The 27,884-nt window shown below is 32.2% G+C and overlaps 1 protein-coding gene across 2 annotated transcripts in view; it reads right to left on the bottom strand.

Moving 5' to 3' along the window:
• Window positions 1-23,130, bottom strand: part of DCN (decorin) — a 36,666-nt gene extending 13,536 nt beyond the window's left edge. The window contains exons 1-4 of one of the 2 annotated variants that reach the window (XM_016160515.2): window positions 22,929-23,130; window positions 18,790-19,015; window positions 6,736-6,848; window positions 603-816 (exon numbers count right to left, since the gene is read on the bottom strand). In XM_016160515.2, the coding sequence (XP_016016001.1) occupies window positions 603-816; window positions 6,736-6,848; window positions 18,790-18,982 (520 nt within the window). In that variant the 5' untranslated portion in view covers window positions 18,983-19,015; window positions 22,929-23,130. Of the gene's footprint in view, window positions 1-602; window positions 817-6,735; window positions 6,849-18,789; window positions 19,016-19,799; window positions 19,977-22,928 lie in introns of those variants that run through there. The other variant, XM_016160514.2, reaches the window with a different exon arrangement.
• Between the last annotated feature and the right edge of the window lie 4,754 nt (window positions 23,131-27,884).

Below are 27,884 nucleotides of genomic sequence, written 5' to 3'. Positions count from 1 at the left end.
GGGATAGTCAAATGTGGTAAAAACCATTTAGTAAAAAGTATTATAGCAAAAATAATAACAACAAAATTATTTAAGGTGCATAAAAAGCTTGGCCCAGAAATCATTAAAAGCAAGTGTTTATAAATCAAACTTATTATGGGGCTATTATTTTCCTAAAATACATTAAAGTATTTTTAAATAATTTAAACCTAGCATTTTGTAAGCCAATTAAAAATTACAATTTTTTATGATAAATAGAATAAAACATTAGAACACATATTTTTAAAGCAAATAATTTATAGATGTTCAGAATAAAACAAACCCACACAAGAGAAAATTACCCCCAGATATTTCCAATCAAGCACTACTTAGTTCGATCTTTCATTTTGGGCTTGTTGTAGTCTAATTTCAGCTGTTGAGTTATCTCTACATCCTCAGATTTCCCAAGAACAAGGAATAAAAGCGTTGTAAGGCACAATTTCCAAATCCCATTTCTCCTGCCCTTCCTATGGGCTTAAGGCATGTAAGTTCTAACTAATTCACCTTCCTGCAGCTAAAGCTTACTTGAAATTTCTTAAGGTGAACTGTGAATCTTTGTCTTAGAGTTATAAGAATATCTGTACCTACGACGATCATCTGGTTTAGTCCATTGAACACAGATTTTCTCACTTTGGTGATCTCATTCTCATGAACACGCAGCTCCTGAAGAGTTTTGGGCATTTTTTCTGGTAGTTCCTTCAGCTGATTCTTGGACAGATAAAGTCGTTCCAATTTCTCCAAAGGTGCAAATGCTCCGGGGCTGATTTTGCTAATTTTGTTGTTGACAAGAATCAATGCCTATATATAGTGAACAAAAAACATTTATTAAAACCTTCCATATATACATGTAAAACTAGTGCATAGTCTATTTATTCTACTCAGAGGACTAGCAGAAAATCTACTAAGTTTCATAAAATCAGAAAGATTTAGTAGATGTGACTCCTTTAAGAAATGTATTAGTATCTGAACCTCAGAAATTAAACAGAGAGGAATGTTATAAAATATATGTAACATATTAAACAATATGTAATATTCATACAGATTAGATTACTAGAGCGACACAATATATCTAAAAAGGCATTTGTTCCCCAATCGATTTTTCGAATTAGAAGTTCATCTTCATTGACTATTGTCATAGATTCTACTACAAAAGGGTGACACCAATTTATACTATCATTAGCAGTGAAAGATAGTAAAATTCGTTGAGGCCTCATAAATTTAGATATGATCTGTTTCCAAAGTTTGTCGAATTAGTACATTATGTTGTAGCAATTCATTGCTTTACTTTGCATTTCCTTGTCACTTAAAAGCTTTAAAAACTTTCTGTTTATTTTGCTACCAAAATAAGGAAAGGGATTACTTGATCACAATACTTATTTTCATTAAATTTTAATATATTTTAATAAGAGGTTTAGAAAATAAAGATATAGTTAATATGATAGGCAGAGACAATATATTTTTCTTTTCTTTTGAACTTTTTATGTGTAAAGGTATGATGTGGTCAAATATATTAATATTTTTGACAATTTTTTTGTTTGTTTCTGAGCTCTTCTAGTATAGGAAATGACTTCTAACTTATTATTGCTATACTTATAGCTATCTCCAAACTCAATTCTGTACTATCTCATTCTCTTCCAATGATCTGTATGTCAACAGAATCACACTCTTTTTATTTACTTAAATCTCTTTATCAACTAACTCAAGTAACTTAGGATAATTTCATCAAGTTTTAAGAAATTTGCATTTGCAATTGTAGTACTCTTTTATGCATATATGAAAATGTAGAGGGACAAAAAGGGAATTAGAGTAAAGGAAAAGTGATAATTTTCAGTCTCAAAAATGCAAGAATATTTCCTTATAGTAACATCTGGTTAATTAACCTACGTGTTTCCTCATGTAGTTCATATTATTTGACTATATTACAAGTAATACAATTTTTTTTGTCTAATCCTACAATATACATTGGTTGATTAAAACAAAATCTTAAGAAATCTCAGTGAATATTATAGAAGTTCAAAACTCATGAAAGTTTAAGTCATAGGAAATTGACATTAACAAGCAAAATGTCCAGGAAATCAGTAAAAGCCAGAGCTAGCGAAGGATTGAGAGGATTTGTATAATTAAAGACACCCCCCAATGGTGGATGCTTAATTATAAATGCAAAGGAGATCCTCAATTGCCATCTATGGAATAAAATTATGAATGCATTAAATGTGGTTTGAAAATTTATTTTACATTAAGTGTTGAAACCTACAATAAAGAATCAGTTTGATGATGTATTAGATATTATTTCAGGTAATAAAATATCACTTTTTTGGCTATATACCAATTAGATAATTGCCTATACCTATGAATATGTTGTGAGAATTAAAAATGATAATGTATATACACTGCTTCTTTACAAAGCATTTTTAAAATATTATTGTTAGTTTTAAGTTTTAGTCCAGTGAAAAGCATCTCTGCCTTCAGTAAAAAATAAAATAAATTTGAAAAATAAATAGAACTATGCAAATTTTGCTCATAATGAGGTAAAATTTTAAGAGCTATATAAATTAGAACTTTGTATAAAACAGATCCATATATGAAAAAAGTCATTCATTTACATACAGTATTGCTAAAAGTAGTTAATGTTAGTTCCATACACAGGGATATGTATTTAAGAAGATCTATTTATACAATAATAGACAATGACAAGATGTTGAGATAAGAAAAAAATGACTAATGACAAAATACAACTACCAGAAAAAAAGTCATAGGTGAACCCCAGGTGTTCTTCAGGAGATTAGCTGATGAAAAGAAGAAAGACAAGCAGAAACGGATTATCATTTGCTAAGAGGCTGAGAGTAGTCAGTTATGAGAGAAATAGTTACCTAGGCGTCAGGAAGTGCCTTGAGCACCATTTAACCTAAAATGAAAGCACAGACTCAAAAATTGGGACAACCTACTTCTTTTGTAACTAAAGAAAAAAGTGATTTAGACTGGGAGGTAGGGGAGAGATGATGAAAAGATGATGGGCAATAGAAATAGGGTAGAAGTAGAAGTAAAAGCATTTTCACCACCTTCATCCAAGAACGTGGTTAAGAGGTACAAACTTTCATTTGTAAGATAAGTAAGTCCTGGGGATGTAGTGTCCAGCATGGTGACAGTAGTTAACACTGCTGTGTGGTATATTTAAAAACTGCTTAAAGAGTAAATCTTAAAATTTCTCATCATAAAAAGAATGTTTTTTAAATTTTGTATATCTACATGAGATGATGGATGTTAACTAAATTTACTGTGGTAATCATATATATATATATATATGTATACATATATCTATATAATTCATTATGCTATATACCTTAAACTTATACAGTGCCATATGTCAATTATATTTAATAAAACTGAAAGAAAAAATGTTTCGCCAAAGCCACTTATATATGGCTTACATTGTATGAGGTATTTTTTTTAAAATGATATTTTATTATTAGTTTCAATTACACAGTTTCAAGTATTGGTTAGACATTTATATAGTTTATAAAACGATCCCTCTAATTGATCTTTCTCTCTTCTGGCCCTCCACCTAGCCAACATATTAATGCTAACTGCATTCCCTATGCCATGCTCTCATCTCCATGACTGTCTATTAACTACTAATTTGTACTTCTTTAACCCATCACTGCTTTCTCCCAGCTCTCCCCCTTTCCTCTGACCATGGCCAGATTGTCCTCTATATTTGTGAGTCTGTTTTTGATTAGTTTGTTCTTTTTGTTCCTTAGTATGAGGTATTATTTAAAGGGATTTCATGGTTGCTATCATATTGGTAGGCAATTAGTGCACAGAATCAAGTCAGACTGTTCCTGAGTTTAGATCTCAAATTCTGGCTCTTATTTGCTATTTGACTATGAGCGAGTAACTTAATTTCTCTGTGTCCGAATGACTTCATCTAAAAAGGTTATCAAGAGTGTGTACCTCATAAGAATAGTTATAAGAAATAAATTAATGTGTATAAAGTACTAAGAACAGTGCCTAGTAATAGTAATTGCTAAACAAGTGTTTTATTATTATTATTATTATTCAGTCTTTGACAATTTTTAATTTAAAAAATTTATTAACTTGAATTTAAAGAAAATAAACTGAATGTTGATATTATAACACTTAATTTTTCATTATTTTATAGAATAATTATGTAGTTTTTCTCTCCTACATGTAAATATAAAACTACTCTTGCAACATGTACCATTCAGACTGAGCCACAGAATTGTAAACCGATAAAATTATTGAGAACAAAATATAACATTTTTCTGTTAAATCCTTCCTATTTTAATCCTTACTAAATTTTCATTTTAATCCTTCCTTCTCATTCAAGTGTGGCTTTCCTGGCTGAAATTATGATGTTTATTTACATAATAACAAGGATAGAAATGATCATGAATAAAAGAGTAAGAGAAAAATAGCTGTTTAACATCCTCTGAATGGTTGAAAGCTCTAATAAACTCTCTCTCCCTCTTGTTCAATGTATACTTTGAAATAAAAAGAGACTGTTGAGATGATAGTTTCCTAAAAACATACTTAGAAGTAGATGTGGAAAAGAAAGAACACATTATTACAAATGCCAGATTTAATGAGGACATCACAAAAACTACATGTCTCATTTAAGAATTTGAGGAGTTCAAATTATTCAGATTATAAACACACAGAAAGTAGCAATTAGAATCAGAGAATTTTCCTTACTTTAAAAAGAAACTTTAGAGTCAATTTATAAAAGTAAAATGAAGCTTCTAAATATTTTAGTTTATTGAAACTAATAATATTTAATTTTTATTATTACCTTTTTTTACCTTTTCCAATGATAGTTTAAATAGCATTGACAAACTTGTTGATATCACCATCTGCTCACTCTCAGTGAAACAATAACATGAAAGTAGAGAGAAGATCAATAGGGGCTCAGGCCCAGTCACCTATTAGTGGAGACAGATCCCACTAGCCCATGGTTCAGGAGCTCTAGATCAAGCCTTTTCCTTCACTGTTTTGGAGCTAGAATCTTTCACTCTACCCAGTTTCTATGTTTTCTTATCTGTTTCTTGTTTTCTTCTGCTTTTCCTTTCCTCTAGCACAGAAAATCCTCTTTAATTCTCTTTTTTTGCAAAATTCTGCTAATCCTCTAAGACCCCCTTTTCCATATTTTCTCAAAACACTAACTGGTAAACTCATGTAAAATGATGTCTGATTTTTCATTTATTTGATATCTATAACATTCACTACTTAAATTATATTATACTTATATTGTTGGGCACGTCGATAAATTGACTATACAACTTTCCATGTGCCATATACTTTAATTAACTGCTCCATGGAGAATCTTAAAATATTTAGGAAAAATGTATGCTTCCTTTTAAAATTCTAGTATATTTTCTCCTAATGGATAAATGTTTTCTGTTTTTCTCATCTTGACTGTCAGATAGTTGATAATTAAATCTTGTCTTCATTATATGAACGCTATAGCATATTATGATCAGGTTATTTTACTTTACATTACATTATTTCTTTAAATATATATTTCTTATTTTGATAGATAGCAGCCAGATGTATTTTTATGTTTGTATTTTACTGTGTATTATCTATTTTTATTGTATAACTCCTTAATCATTTTTTTAGAATAGCTAGAAGAAATAAATGGACATGGCATTATAATTTTCTGTTTATATTTTCAAAGTTAGTAATGTATTTTTATGATGTTTTCCATAAGAAGCACCAAAATTATCTTCCAGATAGGTAATTCATCATTAGATAATCCTCTATATTCATTGAAAATTTTAACCATTTACATTGTATTTTTAATAGCGAACAAAAATTTGCATCTCTGAAATACCACTTAATTATTAAGAGGACAATTCTGTCATCTTACAGTTGAAATAAACAAATTCAATTTCTGTTCTCCAACATGGCCCTTCACTTATGGCAATCAACTATGCCTGTATGATATGATTTCCAAATTCTTTATCCCTATGATGATCTTTCTTTGGATGCCTTTCTTAAAATGTTTTGCCAAGGACCAGACTCAATACTTCAAGAGCGTTCTACCAGAATAAAATACAGAGACAGTAAGACTTTTGGTATTTATTTAGACATTGAAATCTAGCTTATTCACATTAAATGTGCAACAGTATTTTGAGGGGGAGCCACATTATACACATCTCACAAGTAGAAAGCTAAACTCCATAACGAATTTTATAAGGATTCTGATGTCCTACATGAACAGACAATGCGTGTGTGTGTGTGTATTCAAAGATAAAATTATATTTACTAAATAAAATGTGAACAATTATTCCTTTTTCTCTTGGTACTAATCTTTTAACCTCTTCAAAGTTATTTGCATCTCCTAGAATATGGATAAAAGAAAACAAAAGAATACCAGTCTGTTTTTTGTTTTGTTTCACTACTGAAGTACAATCTAATTGGGAAGAAAAAGCCTTATATTTATGAAATATGAAAACGTAAAATATAAAGTATTTTTAAGAAGTAAATACTAAAGATATATGAGGTATATGTAAAAAATGGCTTAGTTTTTAGAAGTTAATGAATATGATGCTTTCCACCTCCATCCTAAGAACAGACTTTAATAAACATTTATGTGCTTATTTATTTCCTTATAATACTTTTGGCCTCACCTAAGTTTTGTTTTGAAAAACACTTTAAGTCAAATCTCATAACTCAAAACTTTAAAAAAAATCTTACATGAAGGTTCTTTAGGTTCTTAAAGTCTCCATCTTTGATTTCAGTTATTTTGTTGTTTTGCAGGTCTAGCAGTGTGGTGTCAGGAGGGAGATCTTTTGGTACTTTGTCCAGACCTAGTAGAATAAAAGTAATGTTCAGTCAGTAAAAAAGGACACATAATTGAGACAGAATCACAAAGGATGTGTTTACAAAGAAAGAAATGTTTCAGTGATATTTTTACTAGTACCATATTTTCTTCCTGGAATTATATTAATTGTGATTTAAAGTATCTGCTTTATTTTTTCCAACCAAATCAAAAGACTTTTTAAATTATAAACAAAACACATTATATTCCCCATGTAATCACTCTTCTGCATAAAAGAAGATTTGTATTTTGTAAAGGTGTGACTCAAATCATCACTGCACAGTATGTTTTATCTCAATGTTCTTGTTTTAGAAAGTCGATTCCTTGATAAGTCTTAATTGCAAATGATTTATAAATCTGTTTTTTCTACATAAATATCCTGTCAACAGAGAAGAACTTTAGACAAATCATTGTTAAAGATCCTCTTGATAAATCTCACACTGTCAGAGATCTACATTCAAAATTTTAAATTAAAATTATATAAACATGAAAACAAAATTGCTGTGTCAACAACTTAAAAATTTATCCAAACTTTTAGGAGAATAGTTCTTTTAGTTTTAATTAGAATGACAAAATAATATCAATTTTAGTTGATATTTTAGGACCAATAGATATGTCTTTAATTAGAATAATATAAACTAAATTTCTTAGTGTAACTTCTCTAAAATATATTATATAAAACATTACTTTTTGACTTTAAATTTTGGTTGAAAAAATGAGTTATTGTTTTTAGTTTATAAGTGTAAACACATCGAATAATCGAACACTCTGTGGAATTAAAAAATATTGTAGTAGTCATTCAACTGAATGTATATGTATGAACTGGTTTTATTCAAAAGTTGTGGCATTTTAAATAAACCATCATTATGAATGTTAATAAAGAAAAATATTAAATGATATAGCTATTTGCCTTTCTCTCTTCCATTACCTTAATGTCATATTGATGAAGGATGTTAAACAAAATTTTTATACTCTATTAACACAAATTCATGTGATAATTTATGTATTTTAAAATTACAAAACATAAATTAGAAATGTTTTTCAACCTCTCCATCATATCTAAAACTTGAAGTTCTGAAGATCATTCTTCCATTCATTCAACAAAGCTTTACTGAATACCTCCTAGATCATCAGATTATTAGACCTTGAGGATACAGCAGGAATAAGACAGAAATTGCCCACATCTTCATGGAAAATGTAATTTAATCTGCAGTTTTCAATTTAAAAAAATTGCAACATAACTGCTATGTTGAAAAGATATCCTTCCAGTTTTAAATCTTAGGTAAGTGCTTACAGGTAAATTATCATGAGAGCCATATTCTGTTTTCATATCCTCCTGGAAAATTACAAAAAAAGTATCTGAAATCAACTACCATCTAAGTTTTTCCAAATAACTTTTTGTTCCTATTATCATTGCTCTATTGATAATGGGGAAAATATCTAGTTTGCAATTCAACGATTAATTATCATTACAGTTGAATAACAAAATGCAGGTGATTCTAAAAATGCATAAATATATTCCAAGTACTCACTACAGAAAGAGTTCACAGAAAAATAAGAGTGACGTGTTTTCAATGACAAATGGCATACCACCAGAACAGCTACGTTGTAGGAGGATATTCAACTACATTATGCTGTCTGTGATCATTGACATTTTCAAAAATGTCAGTTTGTTAATTTCATGCAATTAGAAGTGATAGACTTCTGCCAAATCTTTGATAATTAGTGTTCTCCAACCAAGAAAAGGCACATTTCCTTTCATTTGGAAAAGCTACTGCCTACATTTCATTATTACTTCATGATTTTTTTGGTCACAGTCTTAATTTCCACTTATGTTAACTTTTATACATTATTAAATTTAAATTATGGTGGGTCTCTTAATATTTGTTCAATGCCAAAGTGCGGCTAAATTTCAGATGCGAGGGGAAAAAATTATATATCTGGATGGCTGACCATTTTGATTATGTTGTCATCCTAGAATCTTATAACAAAAGGAACTGTTTGGAGTCAAGTGAATTATATACTTTTTTTCTCATGAGGATTTAACATATAAAAATCTTCAGGCTTCTAATTTTTGCAGCTTAGTTCTTAGAAAGTCATTTTAATGATCCAACTCAAAATTCTACAATCTTTTCTGAATTACTAGCAAATTCATATCCATTTGGGGCTTTTGCATATCAATATTTTATTATTAAAACTTTATGGAGCTTTACAATTAAAATTAAAAATAAAATATTATTTTATTTACCTCACAAAAATCCAGTGAGATAGGCAAGGCAGTATGATTATTTCATTTTTCCAGATGATTTTTAGAAAAGTTTTAATGACAGGAACAATCTCACATAGCTAAGAGTGACAAAATACAGACTAGAAGACAATTCTCCCATCTTCCAACAGAATGCTATTTTTTTCTGCCTTATAGACATGTATCCCTAGGAAGAATTGTTCTGACAGCAGACTCAACAACATACTGTACATTTAAGGGCTAGGCAGAGCTAGACAGAGCTTGCTCAACAACTACAGGCAGAGTATAATGGGGGAAATTATCCCAGTTATGCATTCTAAGAATATCACAAAAGGAAAAACTATTAAATATCAACTAATCTATAGTTCCCAAATGCTGGTCAAGTAGACTCTACGATAAGGTTCTTATCAGTTTATATCAAATTCAGAAAAAAAGGGGGGGCTATTATTAACATAAATTTTCTCTCACACACACAGACACATACCACACATTTCCTCCATTTTAAATGTACCACCTTTAAAAAAAAAATGATTCTGATAGCAGATGGCTGGTTGTTGTGATGTTGCTAGATTTGGTTTTGACTTTAATAAATAGTTAACTTTTTAACATTCAAAAAGTTTACTTGTCCCAGTAATCAGAAAATTTCTAAACTAGTTCAACACTCTCATCTCATAGGTAAAGAAACAGAAACCCAATGAAATTAAATGGCTTATCCAAGATGCCTCATAGCTAAACTAAACCAAGACCAAAGTGGTATGAGTTCTTACTCTAGAACTACCTGACCAATGTGCTATTTTTACATGTAAATCTGTGTATGTTTTTAAAAGACGTTAATTTACACTGTCTCTTGAACATACTGTGCTTATTGCTAGCTACTCGTTTTTGTTCATATCATTTGTTTTATGTAATACTCTACTCATTCATTTCCTTCTATTTCATTCTAACAGTCCTCTAAAACATACTCGTTATTCCCTCTCCTCTATAATATTCATCGTAACCACCCCTGATAATGAAGACCCCCATCCTCCAAACTCCTTATGTTTAAGCTTCTGATGTATCACCCTGCAATTTAGATTTTTTTTTTTTTAGTAAGCTCTGGATAAGCAGGGACAAATGACTGTTTTTCATCAGAGCTTTGAACTTCCTGCTTTGCACACAGGAGGTAGCTTTTTGATTAGTTTTAAAGTCATAGTCTTCCCTGCTGCCCCATGGTGAAAAGTACAGGTCATGGCTTCAAGACCTTTTCTTCTATGTTTTGATAAAATTGTGTTTTCATCCTGCTTTCGGGAGACTTCTTATTTTTCCTCTGAAGTATTAAGATACAACTGGTTATAATAATAATAATCTTCTTTCTGATTCTTGGTTTTCCAGGAACATTTTAGAAATGAACACTACTATCGAACATGTCATCCCTAATAGCTGCTCCTGAAAATCACTTTCACTTTGTTATGTGTCTTTATATATTTGTAAGGAACCTTTTACCACTTATGCATCTCAAGAAGACTGACTTTTCTCTCCCACATGGTGACAGATCCATTGGTAACAGTTTCTTTGCACAACATATATTTTTCATATATTTCTCATGGAGAGGGGTTGATTATAAACCTTTGGAGGAAGAAACAGATCCTCAATTATGGATTAGTATTGTCAAAAACAAACAATTAGGCAAGTAAATAATTAATCCTGAATCTGATCAAGCCTCTAGATGTACCTCCCAATTTACAAGAAGTAGAGAGGCCAAAAGAACATGCTAAAGTCTACTAAAGAAAATAATTCAACAAAATCCCAGTTTCTTCAACAAATAATTTGAATGGGAAAATAAAGAAATGTTGGTGAAACTAGTTTAAAAGAGACATTGGAGTTATTCAAATAATTGCAATGTATGTACTTCATTGGATACCAATTCACACAAGAATAAAATGAAACATTTATAATATTCATAAGATGATTGGAAATATATATATCAAATGAATATTGGATGATATTAAGTAATTCTTTTTAATTTTAGATGTGATCTTATTATTATGATCATGTTATTTACAAGTTTTAATCCTTTACAGAAACATATTGATATATTATTGGATAAAATGATATGATGTCTGGAATTTGCTCCAAAATTATACAAAAGGAGGAGAGTGAATGGGGATGTATAGGAAACTACCGGTGTTAGTTGGTACTTGTTAAAGCTTGGTGATGGGTACACAACTATCTCTTATGCTATTTTGTAGATTTTGTATATTTTAAAATGTTTCTATAACATATTTTTATAAGATTGCTATTTGAAATTTAATTTTGGTTCATATTTTGATCCTTAAGATCAGTGGGCAAGTGTGTAAGCTCTCTACACCTCAATGTTCCTGCATCCTTCACAGAATTTTTGTGAGAATTCGATAAGCTATTTTATAAAAAAATCTCCTACCAGGGTGCATAACAGGGTCCCAATTATTAGTATCTGTAATTATTATCAATAAGGAGATGAGAGGGTGCAACTCTAATTATCTTGCTGATATATTGGTGTGTAAGTTTGTGACAAGAGATTGTTCTTTTTTTTTTTCCTTCTTTTTTTGCACAGTGCAATTATAATGCATATTATCCTGGAAGCTGAAATCTCTTATGCAGTATATTACACAGATTTTTCACCTAGGGCTCTTACTCCTGAGTGGGGTCATTTTGTGGTCTTCTTGCATTCATCATTCTTTTCATGAAGTTCAAGGGCTTTGCAGAACTTGTCTACCAAGCTCTACCTTTGGATAGTGACTCCTCAGTTTAGTAAATACCTAATCTCAACAAATAATTAGATCCCCTAAAAGCCGTTCATAGTCAATTAAACCCTATTTTAATGGTAGTAAATCTGATATTCTTATGCAGATTTGCAAGATATCACTCTTTGTTTAAGTAGGCTATTCTTTTATTTTCTTTCTCTCTCTTTTTTTGGGGGGGGGGTCAATAAATGTATGTAAAACTGAGTGTGTAGATAATTACATTTTTTGAAAATAACATTAATCATATCTCTTACTCATATGCTCTTATGCAATAGAAACTTGTCCAAATCCATCAAAAAATGGAGTAAAAATCCCCTCTCTTTGAATCTGACATGGCCTCAAAATACCTCTATGAACTAATGAATATGGAGGAAGGGACACAGCATGACTTTTGAGGTGAGGTTAAAAAAAGGTTGTACAACTGCTACCCAATTCTTCTGGTACATTGCTCTAGGAGCAGCCAGAGGCCATGTAAGAAAGAAGTCTGTCTATGCTGAGAATGCCATGCTAGAGAGGCCACCTGAGGCACTCCAGGTGACAGAGCAGCAGAACTCTCAGGCTACAGCAGCACCAACTGCCAGTCATGAGAGTGAGTTGTCTTTCTTGGGTGTCTATTCTAGGCTAACCTTTCCATGGCCATGGCTGTAGCCAACACCTGACTGCAAATGCAAGAGAGACCCCGAGTGTTAACAGCCTTTCTGAGCCCTGCTCAAGTTCCTTGTACCTTAAGTCATGAGCAAAATAAAATTATATTTTTAAATCACCAAATTTCGAGTTAATATTTAATTCAACAGTAGTAAGAAGAATAGAGTGGTTTCTTTAATTATTTTTCAATAAGCATACTTTAATATAATTCTAAATTTTTCTTTAAAATACAGTTATTTCTAAGGCTAGCCCAAATTATTTTTTTGCTTTCCTAAATTTTGTAAACAGAACTTTATCTCCTTAAAGATAGAGTTATTTATTAAAGTGAATAAAACTCTACTTAAGAGGTGAGCAGAAAATCACTTCTGAAATAAAGGCTAATATGAATTTTGCTTTTTTCCCCCCTAGTTGTTCCAGTGATGAATAGCATTGTTCAGCTAGCCAGTGTCAGCAATCTGGTAAACATTATGTTGGACAAAGACCAGGTTGTCCGAAAACATCATGCTTTTATTTTTTTCCTGCTCTGTAGCAGGGGTCCAGACTCGAAGATTAATTTGTATTGATTTTCAACAATATTTTTTTGTAATTCTGTCTTCGATTTAATAATTAGGATAATGTTGATACATTTCAGTTTTGGCCACGTGAACAAAACAATATTTAAAAGTCCCAGCTCCATTATAAAACCTGTTTTCCTCTTTTCCTCTTAAAAATGGCAATTTGACTGTAATGATAGTTGGATCACACTTAAAAAACAGAAGATTCCTCCTTTAATAAGATTGCCTTTCCAAATAAACTCAAGGAAGGCTTAAGCTTTTTGGTTCTGTGGTCATCCTCAAAGAGAATGAGAAAGGGCGAACCACGGCTCCACGACTTCTAATTCTCGGTCAGACATGTTCCCTCCTGTTTGCAGCTTAGTATATTCAAGAATGCTGTAGAATTCTGTGCTCATCCATGCATTAAGCCATGCATATGTTCATTTATTCATTTATCAAGAGTTTATTTATGTTTGAAACCTAACTGAGTGTAAGGCGTTTTGTTCCATAGACAATCTACAAAGATAAATTATTGCCATCCTTCCCTTTTGGTAGAGAAAGTGGGTGCTTAAATAGGTAACTAACAATATTGAATAATTATTATATATCATTAACTATCATAGACTAATAAAGGCAAATGTAGATTACAGTGAAAACACAGAAGTTGACAAGCTCAGAAGTTGCCTCAAAGCAATCTGCAGTTAAGAATTAATTGAAACTTGAGCATTATGATGTACATGCTACAAGGCTTCCTCCTTTTATTAAGACTGGATTGCAAACTGGTTTAATTCTCTTTTATCCTTATATTCAAGGGAATATATAATCTTCTTGCTACCCTTTTTGAAGGAGAAAAGTTAAGATTAAAGGGCCTTCTGCATTTCCTCTTTTTACTCAGGGAAATGAGATTCTGGCTAACCTATCCCCATCCTGTCCTCTGAAGCCAGGGATGATCTTTCAAAGGAGAATGTATCACAGCTGTCACAGCTGCAGTCTAACCAAATGCCTTGATCCCACACAGCTGCCTCACTCTCCCTCCTGGGACAGAGAAGGAACCCAGGGATGTGTCAGTTTTCAGTCAGGTCAAGGAGACCGAAGCTTCCTTTGGCCTTCTTTGATGCTTTTCTTTCTCCTGCCCACATTTAACCCTTTGAGTCGAGAGCCTTGGTTATCTGGGTCACTCCTGAGCATTATTCTTGCTTTGTCTGAAGATCTGTGGTACTCCACCCCTAACCAATACTAACTTAGGTGACCCACTGAGAATGCTCTGGGCAGTCTCATACAATATCTTGTAGGTGCTCTTCTGATGTATCTAAACTCCTAGTTAGGGCCACCCCACATCCCTGCTGCCAGACATAACCATGAAAGTAACTGAGCTTCCAGAATTCTTTCTGCCCCTCTGCAAAATATCCTTACTTTATTCTTCTGGGTTGATTTCATGAGAAAAGTCTAATAGTTTATTTAGCTCATATAGAAGATTTGCTTCTAGAAAACTAGTTTCCCCATACAAGAGAAAAGCTGTGTCATAGTATGTCCCAAGTGGTGACTACTAACACAATTTTCACCAGTTGAAGCAAAATGATAAAAAAGAGGAAAACTAACTTTATGAAATTTAAAGAGTTGTACTTTTTTTAAAACTGACTTTGATTTAAAATTAAAACATCCTTCGCAATATGAGGTACATTTTAGGAACTAGTAGTTATTTATAATGCTATTACATGGCAAAATAAAACATTCTATCTCCTGGCATCATTTCTACAGTATATGGATGCAATCACTTGTGATTGTAAAATAACAGTGTTTTATTGTTCTCTATTCCAAACCCATTTTTTTCCCCCAAAGGAATGGTGTTTGGAGAATGCCAAATTGTTTAGTAATTATACAGTTTTCTAACTTTGGTCTATTTACATTTGGAGGCGATGTAGCCATATTTAGAGCAGAAGGGAGAGAAGATGCTATTTTGTGTTCAGCTAGATAAGTCATATACTTATTGGAGAATCTCAATTTTAAAGAAAAAAAAATATATATATATATCAGAAATATCTTCTTGTTATTAGACAACTATGTCTGAAATGGTAAACTGAATATAACAGTTACCATGATAAACATTTTTAAAATGTTTTAAAAATATAGAGGATATATTCCCATTTATCAAATGAGGAAATGGATTTTATAAGTTTCAAAGTTACAGGTAATAAACGGTAAATCAGGGCTTGAGTTCGAGGTGTTAAAAGGTATAACCCAAGTCCTTTCCATTATAAAATAACTTTGAAAGGTATTTTCAATTCTTTTGAAACTTGTTTATAAGAACTGTATCAATAATTATTACTTTAATTTGGATAAATAGTTTAAAAACAATGCTTGTGCTTATTTTATCCATCAGGGCTGATCTTCCTTTTAGCAATAAGATGAAAGTCAGTACCAGTAATGCTATTTGGTAACTCCTGATCCAAAGATGAATGGCTGAACCAAAAAGCACTCAAGTAAAGGGAACCGTCTTCCTTCAAGATGCAAAGTACATAAAACAGAGCATCTAGTCACAGAATCCATATGAGGACATTTTTTAAAAATCTGACCAATATGAATTGCATTGTGAGCTTATTATTTTAAGGTAACACACAGATTTCTGAATTTGCCATTCTTACATTTATTTTTATACTGTTATTTTTTGTAAATACTACAATTAGGAGAACAGATAAAGAAAAAAGAAATGAGCCTTATAAAATTCCGGTTCAAATTACAAGCTAAATTACAACAATTTTAGTCAAACCAGTTTGACCAACACCTATGGAGAATTCATTATTTCCTTGGACGAGTTAAGATATGTTGCTTTCTCAATCCACCATTCTCCAGAAAAATACAATGTAATACTATTTTGCTAAGATTGAACTATGAACTAAAACAGTGTATCTTCCTGAAAGTCTCAAGTTTTCCTATGGAGTCATTACTCTGTTCTAGTTTCAGGTTTTACTTACCTTTGAAAGAACTGTTTAGAAATTTGATGTTTCACTTTGTCAGAAGTTTTAGTGTTAAAAATAGTAAAATATTTTAATAAAATTTTTTATATTAACCATTGTGTAGATAATATGTTAACAAAGGATTGTGTTCTTTAACACTGTAGTTCCTCTCTGCTAATTAGAAGATTTGCTGGGTTAATCCTTGAGAAAACATTAGTCTTTGATACAGATAAGCATTCACATCTTTTATCTCAAAGTGCACTTCATTTTTTTCTTTATTATAATAATGCAAGCTTCATGTTCCGATTACTAAAGACCATAAAACTAAAAATAAAATAAACTGCATTTCTCTTTTCTTGCTTTTTTTCCCCTAATTTTCTTTCATCTTTTACTCCATATAATCATCATAAAGAAAAAAAATGCTTCGAGCCTCTACTACGAGTCAGGTACCTACACATATAACAGGATTATCTAAAACTGATTGTGATTTTTCTGCAGATAAAGATATCAAGGTTCTGAACATCTTGCCCAAATCATAAAGTGAGCAGGTGTGTGCTAGGTAGTAGTTGAAAATGTGAATAGAGTGTTTTCTTTAAAAGGAAGTGGATTGCTCTTCCTTTTAAGCAATGTATTTTCTGTTTTAGAAACATCTGACCAAAATTCCTGACAGTGTATTTAAATACATATCTGTGATTTAATATAAAGACTTGACAGTAACTTGGATGAGCCCATTGCTCACTGTTACTTAGTTATCTTGGTTAAATATGGGTTTCTAAAACAAATCATTATTGCAACTTTAGGTACTTCTTCTTTATATGAATTGGTAAGCCTATGTGTAATAAAGGAATGATGTACACTCTGGGCTCTTAGAAATAAACAGAAAACATTCTCATCTAAAAACAACATAAAATAAACAAAACAATAACAACAACAAAACTCTCATGAGACACCCAAGTCCATGAACTTGATGTTTCTTTCCTAGCACTACACTCTTCTGTTTAGTTTTGATCAATAGGCTTAGGACTTTTTTATGAATAGATGATTGAAAAGCTGTCCAGTGCTTTTATCAAGGTTAAGCTTTAAGGGCCATATATCATGCATATATGGTAAAACTATATTGATGGAAAAATAAAACTTCAGTGAAGTGAATAGATAAGTCTTCCTTCCTTAAAAATACCAACTTTTTATTGTTGATAATATGTGGTGAGAGTAATCATGAATTCTTTTAATCTTGTTTAGCGGCAAAGTGACATTGAACTTGTATCATATTTCTTGGGAACTCAGACATTTTAGTAACGTCAGAAAAAGTTTAACACTAGTATATCCATCAAATAGCCATTCCTTTGTTCAGATATTTTTAACCCCATTGTTTTTCTGCCTAAACCAAATATTCAAGTAATCTCTAAATACTTATAAAATTTTTATTGAATTTGGTAGCAATCTAATCTTCCCTGTAACAAATATAGAATTCAAGAAAAAAGTAATCGCCACCAGTAGAATATTAGACTCACAAGAACAGGAACCATATTTGTCTTTTTCATTTCTTTCTCTCCAGAGCCTAGAACAGATATGACACTTTGTGGGCCTGCAATATATTTATTGAATGAATGAATGAATGAATGAATCCATCGGAATAGTCATTTTACAGCTTTTCTATACACTTCCATGACTTTCAAAAGGCTATGTTAATATATGTCAGTATTATTTGTTTTTCAGATGTTACTGAACATGTTTTATGCTTTCCTGGTTCCCTGTATATAGTTTGTTTCAACTGTAGAAGTTAGTGGCAATTTTTTCCTGCAAACTCCTGCTAGAAAGCTGTTTTGAATAAATATAGGGCTTCTAAAAAAATTGCCCTACTATACTATGGGATTTCTTCCTCAGGGAACTGCACCATGCTAGAATCATTCTGCAAGGATTTATTTCTTTTTGCTTTTTTATTTCCAATAAGAAAATACACTTAGAAAAGAAGAACGTGAATCAACTGTCGTGTAAACTAAATCTGTTCTCTTTTGATCCATCTGTGGGGACTTAAAACTTTCTGGAGATTTATCTTTTGAGTGTATTGCTCTAGGAATTCCCAGGCTAAATTATTCTTGAAAGATGATAAATCAAACTGTATTTACTGTTAAGCTAAAGATATATGCTCTATGATTATACTGAATATTTACACCACACCTTAGTTATAAAGATCTACTCTGAAACTTTCTAAGTAATATAAACAGCTAGATTACAAAATACCAGCAGTAAAGGCAAAACTAAGACCCAGAGATTAAGGGATACTTGAAAGATTAATTTTTTGTTCTCAAAATTTACTTGTTTTGCTTCTGATAACTCTTCATATTTTACAACTTAGTAATGTTCAAACTCTGTTATCTGGGCAAGCTAAGATTAGAGAGATTGCCCAGATTTTCTTAATATCTAACATTTCATGAAAACAAATCAGCAAATTAAAATAAACCATCACTTTGGAATCACAGAAGACATTGATTTGTTCAAAATTTTATTTTATAGAAGGGGAACCATGATGCTTAAAAAGATTAAAAATAAAAGTAACATTTCCAAGATTGCAAAGTGATGGAGCCATGACTTTAAAAAGAAAGAAAAAAGTCTCCTAATCTCAAAGCTACTTCCTTCTATCCTACTTTGTTTCCTCTACTCCTCATTAGGTGGCACTGTCTCTCATGTTTGGAATTACTGAGATCAAAACTGAGAATGCTAAACTTTCAAGGAAGCCATTCTCAGGAATAAAACAAACAAGATACATAAAGAGAGCCTGCACCCCACTCACCCAAATCAGAACACTGAACCACTCGAAGATGGCATTGGCAGCGGAAGGGACACACTGGTCCCACAGGCTCTAGTTCTTCCTCGCCTATCCCAGAAGCCTCATCTTCTAGCAGAAAGTCAAATAAGCCTCTCTGTTGAAACGGTCCAGCCCAGGAAACTTGAGCAAGCAAGAGGAAGATGATAGTTGCTTTCATGATTTATTTCATGTATTTTCACAATGAAGGAACCTAGGAAACAAACAAAAGGTTTAGAAGAGTACCATTGCCTAGTTTATAATGCTTCCACATTAGAGAGAGCATTAGGAAAAGTAAAAAATAAATAAATAAATAAATAATAATAATATTTTGTTTATTGTCAGGAAGCAGAGCATTAGAATTATAGTTAAAAGATGATGAAGTATATTAAAGGATAATTTGCATAGCTATTAGCATATGAAAAATTGAATATTATTTAAATCTAGTTGTTTCGAATTTTGGATCTGAATTAAGACCACATACTATATATTCACATTATTTGCAAAATTGTTATGGATAAATTATGTTGAAATTTTCAATGCTCACTCAACACAAGCCATGTCACAGTCAAATAAAGTTTTGTTTATATGCATGATAGATCTCTAATTCCTGATTCAGAAATATCTCTGAAGCCAATCTTGTTCCTCTACCCTACTGCATTTATCTTGGTCTAGGCCCTTCTCATTACTCCTGTAAGTATAGTAAGAGTTTCCAACTTTTCTGCGATTTGAATATTTCCACTATTCCAGGCCATCTTCCACACTGCTGCCTGCCATCTTCTAAAAATTAAACTGAGTTATATTAATCTTCTACTGCAAACCCTTCGCTGACTTCCCACGGCTTTTCAATAAGGTCCACATCCTCTGGGGTACGTGTAAGACTATTCATAACTTGGTACCAACTAATAATCTAGCTACCTTCCTCTCCATTTTCTCTCCACTCCTAGTCACCAACTTAACCCTGACATTCAAAGCTAATTGCCATTTAAAATACCTACCTTGTGAGAATGTAGTAAAGATTAAATGAGATAACGAGCTTCCCCTGTGTATTCCCTGGCTCATCCAGGCAGGATGCTGCTTTCTCCCTCTTCTGTGTTCCCAAAGCACGTTGCTCTTACCTCTTTTAAAGAACTTATCACATTATATTGTAATTTGTTTTGCATGCTTGGTCTGCCCCCCAACCCCCACTAGAAGATGTACTCCTTCAGGGCGTGTCTTATTATGCTTTGTTTTGTACCCAGGGTTGCACAATATTTTGCACATAAATGACTCAATTGACCATCAATTTATTAACATAATTTATTCAATTTTTTTCTAAGAGATCAGTGTGATTTTTAAACAGAAAATTATCTTTTTCTTCACTATCACATTGCTAGCATAGAAAAAATACTGAAAATCTCAACTTGGTATAAGCAAGATTCACTTTTAAAAATAATTCTATTGGCTATTTTCTCAAACTGATCATTTTTAATAAACCAAAAAACACATATGGAAAACCATAACTGATTCTTATATGACTTACATATTATTTAGTTTTATCTATAGGGTTATTTTGTAAACAAACAAAAAAGTACAGTTTCAACAAATCCACACAAAATCCTTTCATTCAACAAGCACTTACAGATATAAACATCTGTGTTGTTGAGTTGGGTGTTCAGTTGGCTGAAGTGAACTAAATAAAAATGACTAAATCTTAATAAATGTGAATAACTAAAAGTACTCTACCATGTAGAATACAAGCAGTTAATTTTTGAGTAGATACATTTTAAAACCCCATTCTCAAAACATATTGTAGATATTATTATTTTTAGTCTCATCATCTCTACTTTGAATTGTACACCTATAAGAATCCAAATTAAAGCTGAGCATTCATAACTAGAATTAAAAAAATTATTTGGAGTTATTATCTAGCTATAGCATATGTAAAAAAAGAAGAAAAAAAAAAAACTTTGAATACCCTAACCCTATGGTATCTTCTGGAAATTTTTGTCTAGATCCACTAGAGAGGAAACAAATAGTTTTTGTTTCTTATACTTCTGTTCTTAGTTTATAGTTATTACTGAAGTATGTCGAAGGTAGCTCATACAATATGGGTCTGTGGCTTTCGATTTAAAATTACTATGAAGATTATTATTCACGCTGCTCCTTTAAGTTCAGTATCAGGTTTTCCCTGGGAACCCATTCCCACCCAGTTACTATATTGCTTTTTAACGGAGACCCTATTGTTTTGGCAGTGTTCCCTTGGATTGTATCTAAGGGAGGGGTTTCCTATCTGTTTCATATTAAAATGCAAAGTTTATGGTTTACCACAAGTTTGCTAGCCTTGCATATTTAATGTCTCACAATTTTGGAAGAAAAATGAAGCAAAATAATTGCAGATTTATTAAATAGCAACTAGAATTAATGCAGATGTCACTTCTTGATCTTTTCTCCAGAGCAGAAAGTGCTTGGTTGTTTCATTAATCCACAAAAGGAAATGTTGACCATTAGCTCAAGGGACTATCATCATTTATATTTGTTTACTCTTATTAAAATAGTGCAAATTGTCTACACAAAATTATTTTTAGTTGAAGCTGAATGCAAACAGGCAGCTTAGAACTGCTATTGCTTCTTTCTCTCTTTCTCTCTCCCTCTCTCTCTCTCTCTGTGTGTGTGTGTGTGTGTGTGTGTGTGTGTGTGTGTGTGTGTGTGCATTTTAACCCTGAATGTCCTGGGGAATAATAATAACATGTGTAGGAACTTTATAGAAATCCGTCCATAAAATAACTTCTCTTAAATTTGTGCATGATGCTTGAAAACTCAGCATCTCGAAACAATGAATGTGGTCAGTAAATACTGATTTCTTTAGTAATTTCCTTCTCTCCTTAACAAATCAGAAAAATAACAAAAACAGCAGTTGCCCATGTAGAAACTAAGGATACTATTATTGAGATGATAAACTTTTAAAATTTCATTAAACTATATTGTGTTCTCGAAATAGATGACTCTTTTTTAGATGCAAATTGCTAAGAATGTCACTACTTCACTAAAGCTCGTGCCATAGTTTATAAGTTTTTCATCAAAAATAACAATCTCTGGTTTCTTAAACTACTTCAGCCCATTAAATTCACTATATGGTTCAGATCAACATTCTTACGATGTCATTTATGCCTTGGTGTGACTTTCAAAGTCAAAATTTAACCCTCAGGAGATAAGTGAAGTTATAAATGCAAGTAAACTTAAAATTCCCTAGCACTAGGTGAATTAAAAACCTCAATAATAATGTAAATGATTTAAAAATAAACAATGAAACCACATTTATCCACAAATAAAGGCGAGCGACTATAGGAGGCATTTGGGTCTTTTTCTGGTCAAAACAGCAATTACAAGAAAAAAACCACAGGTATTTTCATTACTAGGAGGCCACTTAACTAGTGGTCATCATGTTACCCTGTTTTGAAATTAGAAAGAAAAATAACCTACACCTTTATTTCACGGTGAATGTATCTTATAATAAAACTTCATTTGCATTGAAAATACTGACAGTGTCTCTTTAAGTTTAAAGTATTATGTAGCTGTCAGATTATTTTATTTAGGTCTTTAATAATCATAAATGTTTTCGATGCTTATTTTCATCTATCTTGTGACAATTTCTATTCTTTTCTGGGTTGCAGAAATGTACATTAGACTTGCACAACCAGTGACCAGAGTTCACTTTTCTGAGGTTTTAAAAGTTCTTAAAATATCAAAAATTCAGGAGGGAAATGAATCCTTAAATATATAATACAAGTACAAACACTATGCTAGTCTAGAATACTTTTCTATAAATACTTTCTAAAGAGCTAAACATTTCATTAGTACGAATGCAAAATATATCAATACAGTCATGTTGTTTGGTTATAGGTTTTTAATGAATACCCTTTTTTTACAAAAACAGAGAAAGAACTAAAACAATGCGTTTAACTATTATACCAAATATTTAACTTCTGTTTCCAAGCAATACTTTTTTTCAAATGCTGCATAAAGATTATTAAAAGTTTAGCACAATTTTTTTTTCTTTTTCTCAGCAAATAATGTCTATTTCTCTCAACTTGATCAAAGTTTTATTCGTCTGTAGCAGAGTTCAGGACAATTATTGAAAATCATACCTTTCAATCCGGGAATTTGCCACAGGAGCCCTCAAAGCTGAGATGTAATTACACTAAATATTCGGCCCAAGCAAAAGAGTTTGCAGGTGTGGAAAGGAGGAGGGGGTAGGTGCTGCTCTGTGCCTGTCACTACGTTGAAAACCTCCTGCTTCTACTCCATAGCACAGTTAAAAAATAAGGTTTCCCTCAATGAACACTACCCGGCTGACACCCACATTAGATCATATGGTAATGATATGTCTCTTGTATTGTAGCCAGAAACTTTATCGGCCTCTTTTTCTCCCCATTTGCTTTATTCCTTTTACATCTGCTTAAGATTCTAAACTGCTTATGTAGTATAGTGGAGCAATTTGATTTGAAATTTGGTTTATTGTGTGGATTCATTTCCCTAAAATAGTGTAACTAAAGGCTTTGTTACCCCACCCCCAACCCTACTCCACTATCCTCCCTTTCTAGTCTTGTTTTAAGGAATATTTATTATGCTTCTGAAAGGACAGTTTGTGTGCTTTCAGGATGTGTTGAGTTCGGCAAATGGGATGAAATGAATCTTGTAGTTATTTTCAATGTGGTCTGTGAAAACAAATGAGTAACCTTATGTGAAAATACTCATTTGGATTCTTACTTGCCTTGGGCTTTTTGTGCAAATTTAAGTACTATGCCATAGAGGATTTCTATATATTTTGAATGTATTTCTAAAGGGTCCTGGATGAAAGCCATGGTTTTATATAAAAAGCATGTCATTTATTACTTCTGTTACTCATAGTTTAAAATCTCTGTTGTTGTCTATCAGTTTATTTTTTTAATAAAACATGCAGATATTAGAAGTTGGTTACCATTTAATTTAGCCTCTAAATGAAAACTTTTATTTTCATAGACTACCGTTTTATTTAATCCAGAACTTTGAAGAGCCCATAGAGTCTGTGGCTCTTTCCAAATTTTGGTAAATAAAAACAAGAAAGTACAAGTACAAAGAAAGTTATTTATCTAGCTACTGGAAAGCTTTTGTCAGTTTTCATAATTCCCTTGCTGGATGCTGTTAGTTCTCTCTGTGTGTGTCTCTCTGTTTTGACTTGTATCTTTATGCTCTGGCCCCTAGGCTGTTACCAGGTGGAAACTTGAAATCAACATCTGTGAAACATGAGAGATTACTCGTCCATCCTCCACCCTCCCTCTTTTCCTCCTCTAGACATCTAAGTGTACAATTCTACAGTAAATACTCATTTGCCTTGATGAAATGCAAATGAATTAAATTCTTGAGTGAGTAACAAAAGAGGGGGAAGAGTATTATCAAATTATATTTCACCTTATTTTTCAAGCCCTGACTCCCTAATTTTAACATGTTACCCCATTCCTCTTTTTCTTAACATTTGATAACTACAAATCCAGTAATTCTGATAGTTTAGAAAGACAAGTATAATTTTCTCTGGACATTGGTGCAAGTGATCCCCTTACCTGGATTAATTAATTTAATTTCTTCCTCTGATATCTTCTTATATGGCATATATCTCTTAAAGACATACAGTCATGTCTTCATATTATAGTTGTTTATGTACATTTCTTATCCTAAGGGAAACACATCATCTTCATATTTGTGGAGTCTCTGCACCCAGCAAAATCATGGTATATAGTAAATTCTCAAAAAACGCTTGAATGATTTCATAAAAACAGTGAGATCATTGGTTATGGATCACATCATGATTATTATTTTGTTCTGCCCTGGTTTGTTTCTCATCAAAACTCCACCCTACTGAAGCATATCCAACAAATAACAGTAATGATTGTTGAGAAAAAAAAAAAAGAAAGAGAGAGAATGAAAGAAGGAAGGAAGAAAAGAGAGGAATAAAGGTATTCAAAATAAAAGTAGGACAGGAGGAGAAGACATGCTATCTAGATCATCTTTTTTATATAGCAGAACGATTTGGGTTAAGGCTCTCATTTGGGTCCTTTCCTCTGATAGTAAGCTGTGTGAACTGAGACAACTTACTTAACCTTTCTTGGAGTCTTGGTTTCCATGTCTATAAAATAGATAAAGATTATTACCTAATTCATAATATTGGAGTGAAAATAAAATGAGGCAATATACATAAAACACGTTAACTCAGAGCACAACCCCGGTAAATTGAGCTCTTTTTAAATGAGCAAGAGAAATCATATTTATTACTTCCATTTTACAGATAAGAAAACTGAACTCCAGTGATCTACCCAAGCTCAAAGAGCTGGTAAGATGCACAATAGAAACTAATTAGGTGACAGATCTTCTGTCACCTAATTTAGTTTTCCATCACTATACAGCATTTTAAGAAAGATCAAACTCCTAAGACATGGAAATTTAACTATCAAAATTCTTGGGTAACATATCTTTGCAGACTGTTTTAAAGACTGTGACCAAGTTATAATTCTTTTCAAACTCTATATTTGTGCAGGAACAATGTTTCCATTTTTAAAACTTTGGTGAGAGTCTCACCTCCAAAACCCCAAGAATTTTACCTAACATCATTTTATTTAAAATCTGTAACTTTAATTAGATGTTGAGTTACAAATATTGTCACATCCACTTTTAGACAGAAGAAACTAAGTCACAACAGTTATATACAGTTAAGTCACGAAAAAAAACATGAGGCTGTCATCAGAATCCAGATCTCTTGCAATCTAATGGAAATGGAACACTTTTGAAGCTAGAGCAGCGCTTGTGCAGAGAATGCTGAAACTTATCCTAGTTTGGAATGTGTAGGGGTAGGGTTCACAGAAACCTTGGCTGCCGTATAGATATTTGAAATATTCAGATTCAGAACACATACCACATCTGCTGTGAAAACCACTTAAACTGTGATTTCTACTGACAGCCCACTACTTAACAGAGTAACTACATTCTGCATGCTGTCAAAGTTCATTTTAAGGCTAGTCACTCTTTCTCATTGACATCAAATACAAGTGATTTAAATTGTACCTGCATATTAAGAATGTGAAGAGTGCCAGAGCTTAGAAAAGTCTCCTTATGACACCCTTTTATTTTCCAAGAGGTCTAAAACAAGTGATTATCTTCACAAACCTGATGTGACTGTTTTATTCTTAGACTTACTTCAAACTCAGATCAAGGGCTGCAGTGAGTTGTCTGATTCTTGCTTTTGCTAATCTAGATATATTTTCTCCTTTAGCCAAGAATCAAGACTATGGTGGAATTAAGGGTGGACTTGAATGTAGGATGGCTTGAAACAAAATGTGGTAGCAGAAAACCATTACGTTGGCCATCTTCTTTTTTTCCTACATGACTTCACTCTCCTGCTCCTCCCCTAATGTGTTCAGTGTCCTTGTGACTTGCATAAGTAATTTAACCTCTCTGTTCTTCAGTTTTTAATCTATAACATAGGGATAACCATAGAACTATCTGCCTCACAGGTTTGTGGTGAGGTTTTAAAAAGGTTAATACATGAAACATTTAGAGCTGTGAGTGACAAATCTCAAACAATACATAAGTGTGTCCCTTTTCCTGCTGCTACTCCTGTGGTGGTTATTGGTAAAACCTCTCTTTGAACATGCCGGTCCAATAACCAGACTGTATCGCTTTCCCAGCCCAAGTTGTTTCTGCCGAGCAATGTGAGAAATCTCCTAAACAATGAATAATATAATTGGAAAAACAAAGATTTCTTAGTTAGATAAGTGTGAGTTTAAGCCTGTACTTTGTTCTTGTTCAATAACTGCCTGGCTTTCGTCATGCATAACGTTTTACTGGGTTCCAAGTAAACCCTGATGAAATCTGTTCATAGACTTTAGAAGGATTCAGAGACTCCAAAGTAAAGAGTCTCTTCTCTGGGCAATGAAGCAGCAATAGCAATAGAAACAAAGACAAGATAAGTTATAAATTAAGAGTGGGAAAAGATATGGAAATTTTTAATTCTCTTTAACTGAAGTACATATTGAATTCCTTAATTCTTTGACTCTTGAATGTTCAGGAGCATCTCTTTTGTCAATTATAGTCAGGGAATTTATTATTCTTTCTGTAATATTGACTAATCAGTTTGTACTGGGAAACAAGCCAACATTTATTGAATATCTAGTAGTGTGTGTAAGGCATATACCTCTCTGTTAAATATAAGAAAATTTCCAGTAACCTAACAATCAATCAATCAATCAATCGGCCAGCAAATATTAACTGAAGAATCACTCTGGGAGAAAAAGTTAATACTAAGTCCTGTGTAAGATACCCAGAAACAAAAAGTGTAAAGTGAAAGGCATGACCTCAAAGGACTTAAATAGTAGTAAAGAAATAGGGTATAAGCAGTATACGTAGACATTTTAGAGTTATACCAGAAAGCTTATAGTGTACTATGTAATTATAATTCCTGGCCAAAGTAAAGTATGATGTAAGTAAAAACACTTATCTTAGCAAATTGGAGAAGAGATGGCAGAGAGATTACACAGTGTAGTTAGGTAAGTGTTAACAGAGAACAAGGTACAATTTGAGCTGAATTCTGAGGGATAAAAAAAAATGTGAAAGAAGAAAGACAGCTTTTTAGGTGGTGAAACAACTCTATCAAAACCTTGGCAACGGGAAAGCGAGGGACAATAAATAAATCAATGCAGCTTAAGTGAACGCTTTCTTTCAAAGAAGCCATGAGCTCTTTTATCATCCTTGATTATTCAACAACTGTCATGGTGTCTGACATGTTGAAGTCACACAATAAATGAAGTTCTATGTCTATGCTAATAACTAAAGGGTGATAAGGAAAGAAATGAGGGTAGAGTCTGACTCTGGAAGGACTTGAAAGTCTCTCATGGAACACTTATTTATTCATTCATTTGTTCAGCAAATATGGTGATTAACATGTGCCAATTACTGTGCTAGTAGCTGGATGTTATCAAAAGTACTTGAATGATGTAATACTTTGATAAAAGTTTTATTTTAGCAAATAAAATCTAGCAAATATATGCAGGATGATAAAACTAGAATCAAGGAAA

This window comes from Rousettus aegyptiacus, unplaced genomic scaffold (assembly GCF_014176215.1).
Source record: "Rousettus aegyptiacus isolate mRouAeg1 unplaced genomic scaffold, mRouAeg1.p scaffold_m13_p_2, whole genome shotgun sequence".
Classification (NCBI taxonomy): Eukaryota; Metazoa; Chordata; class Mammalia; order Chiroptera; family Pteropodidae; genus Rousettus; species Rousettus aegyptiacus.
Note: the sequence above shows the minus strand (reverse complement) of the source record. Positions and strands in the feature narration are given on the sequence as shown.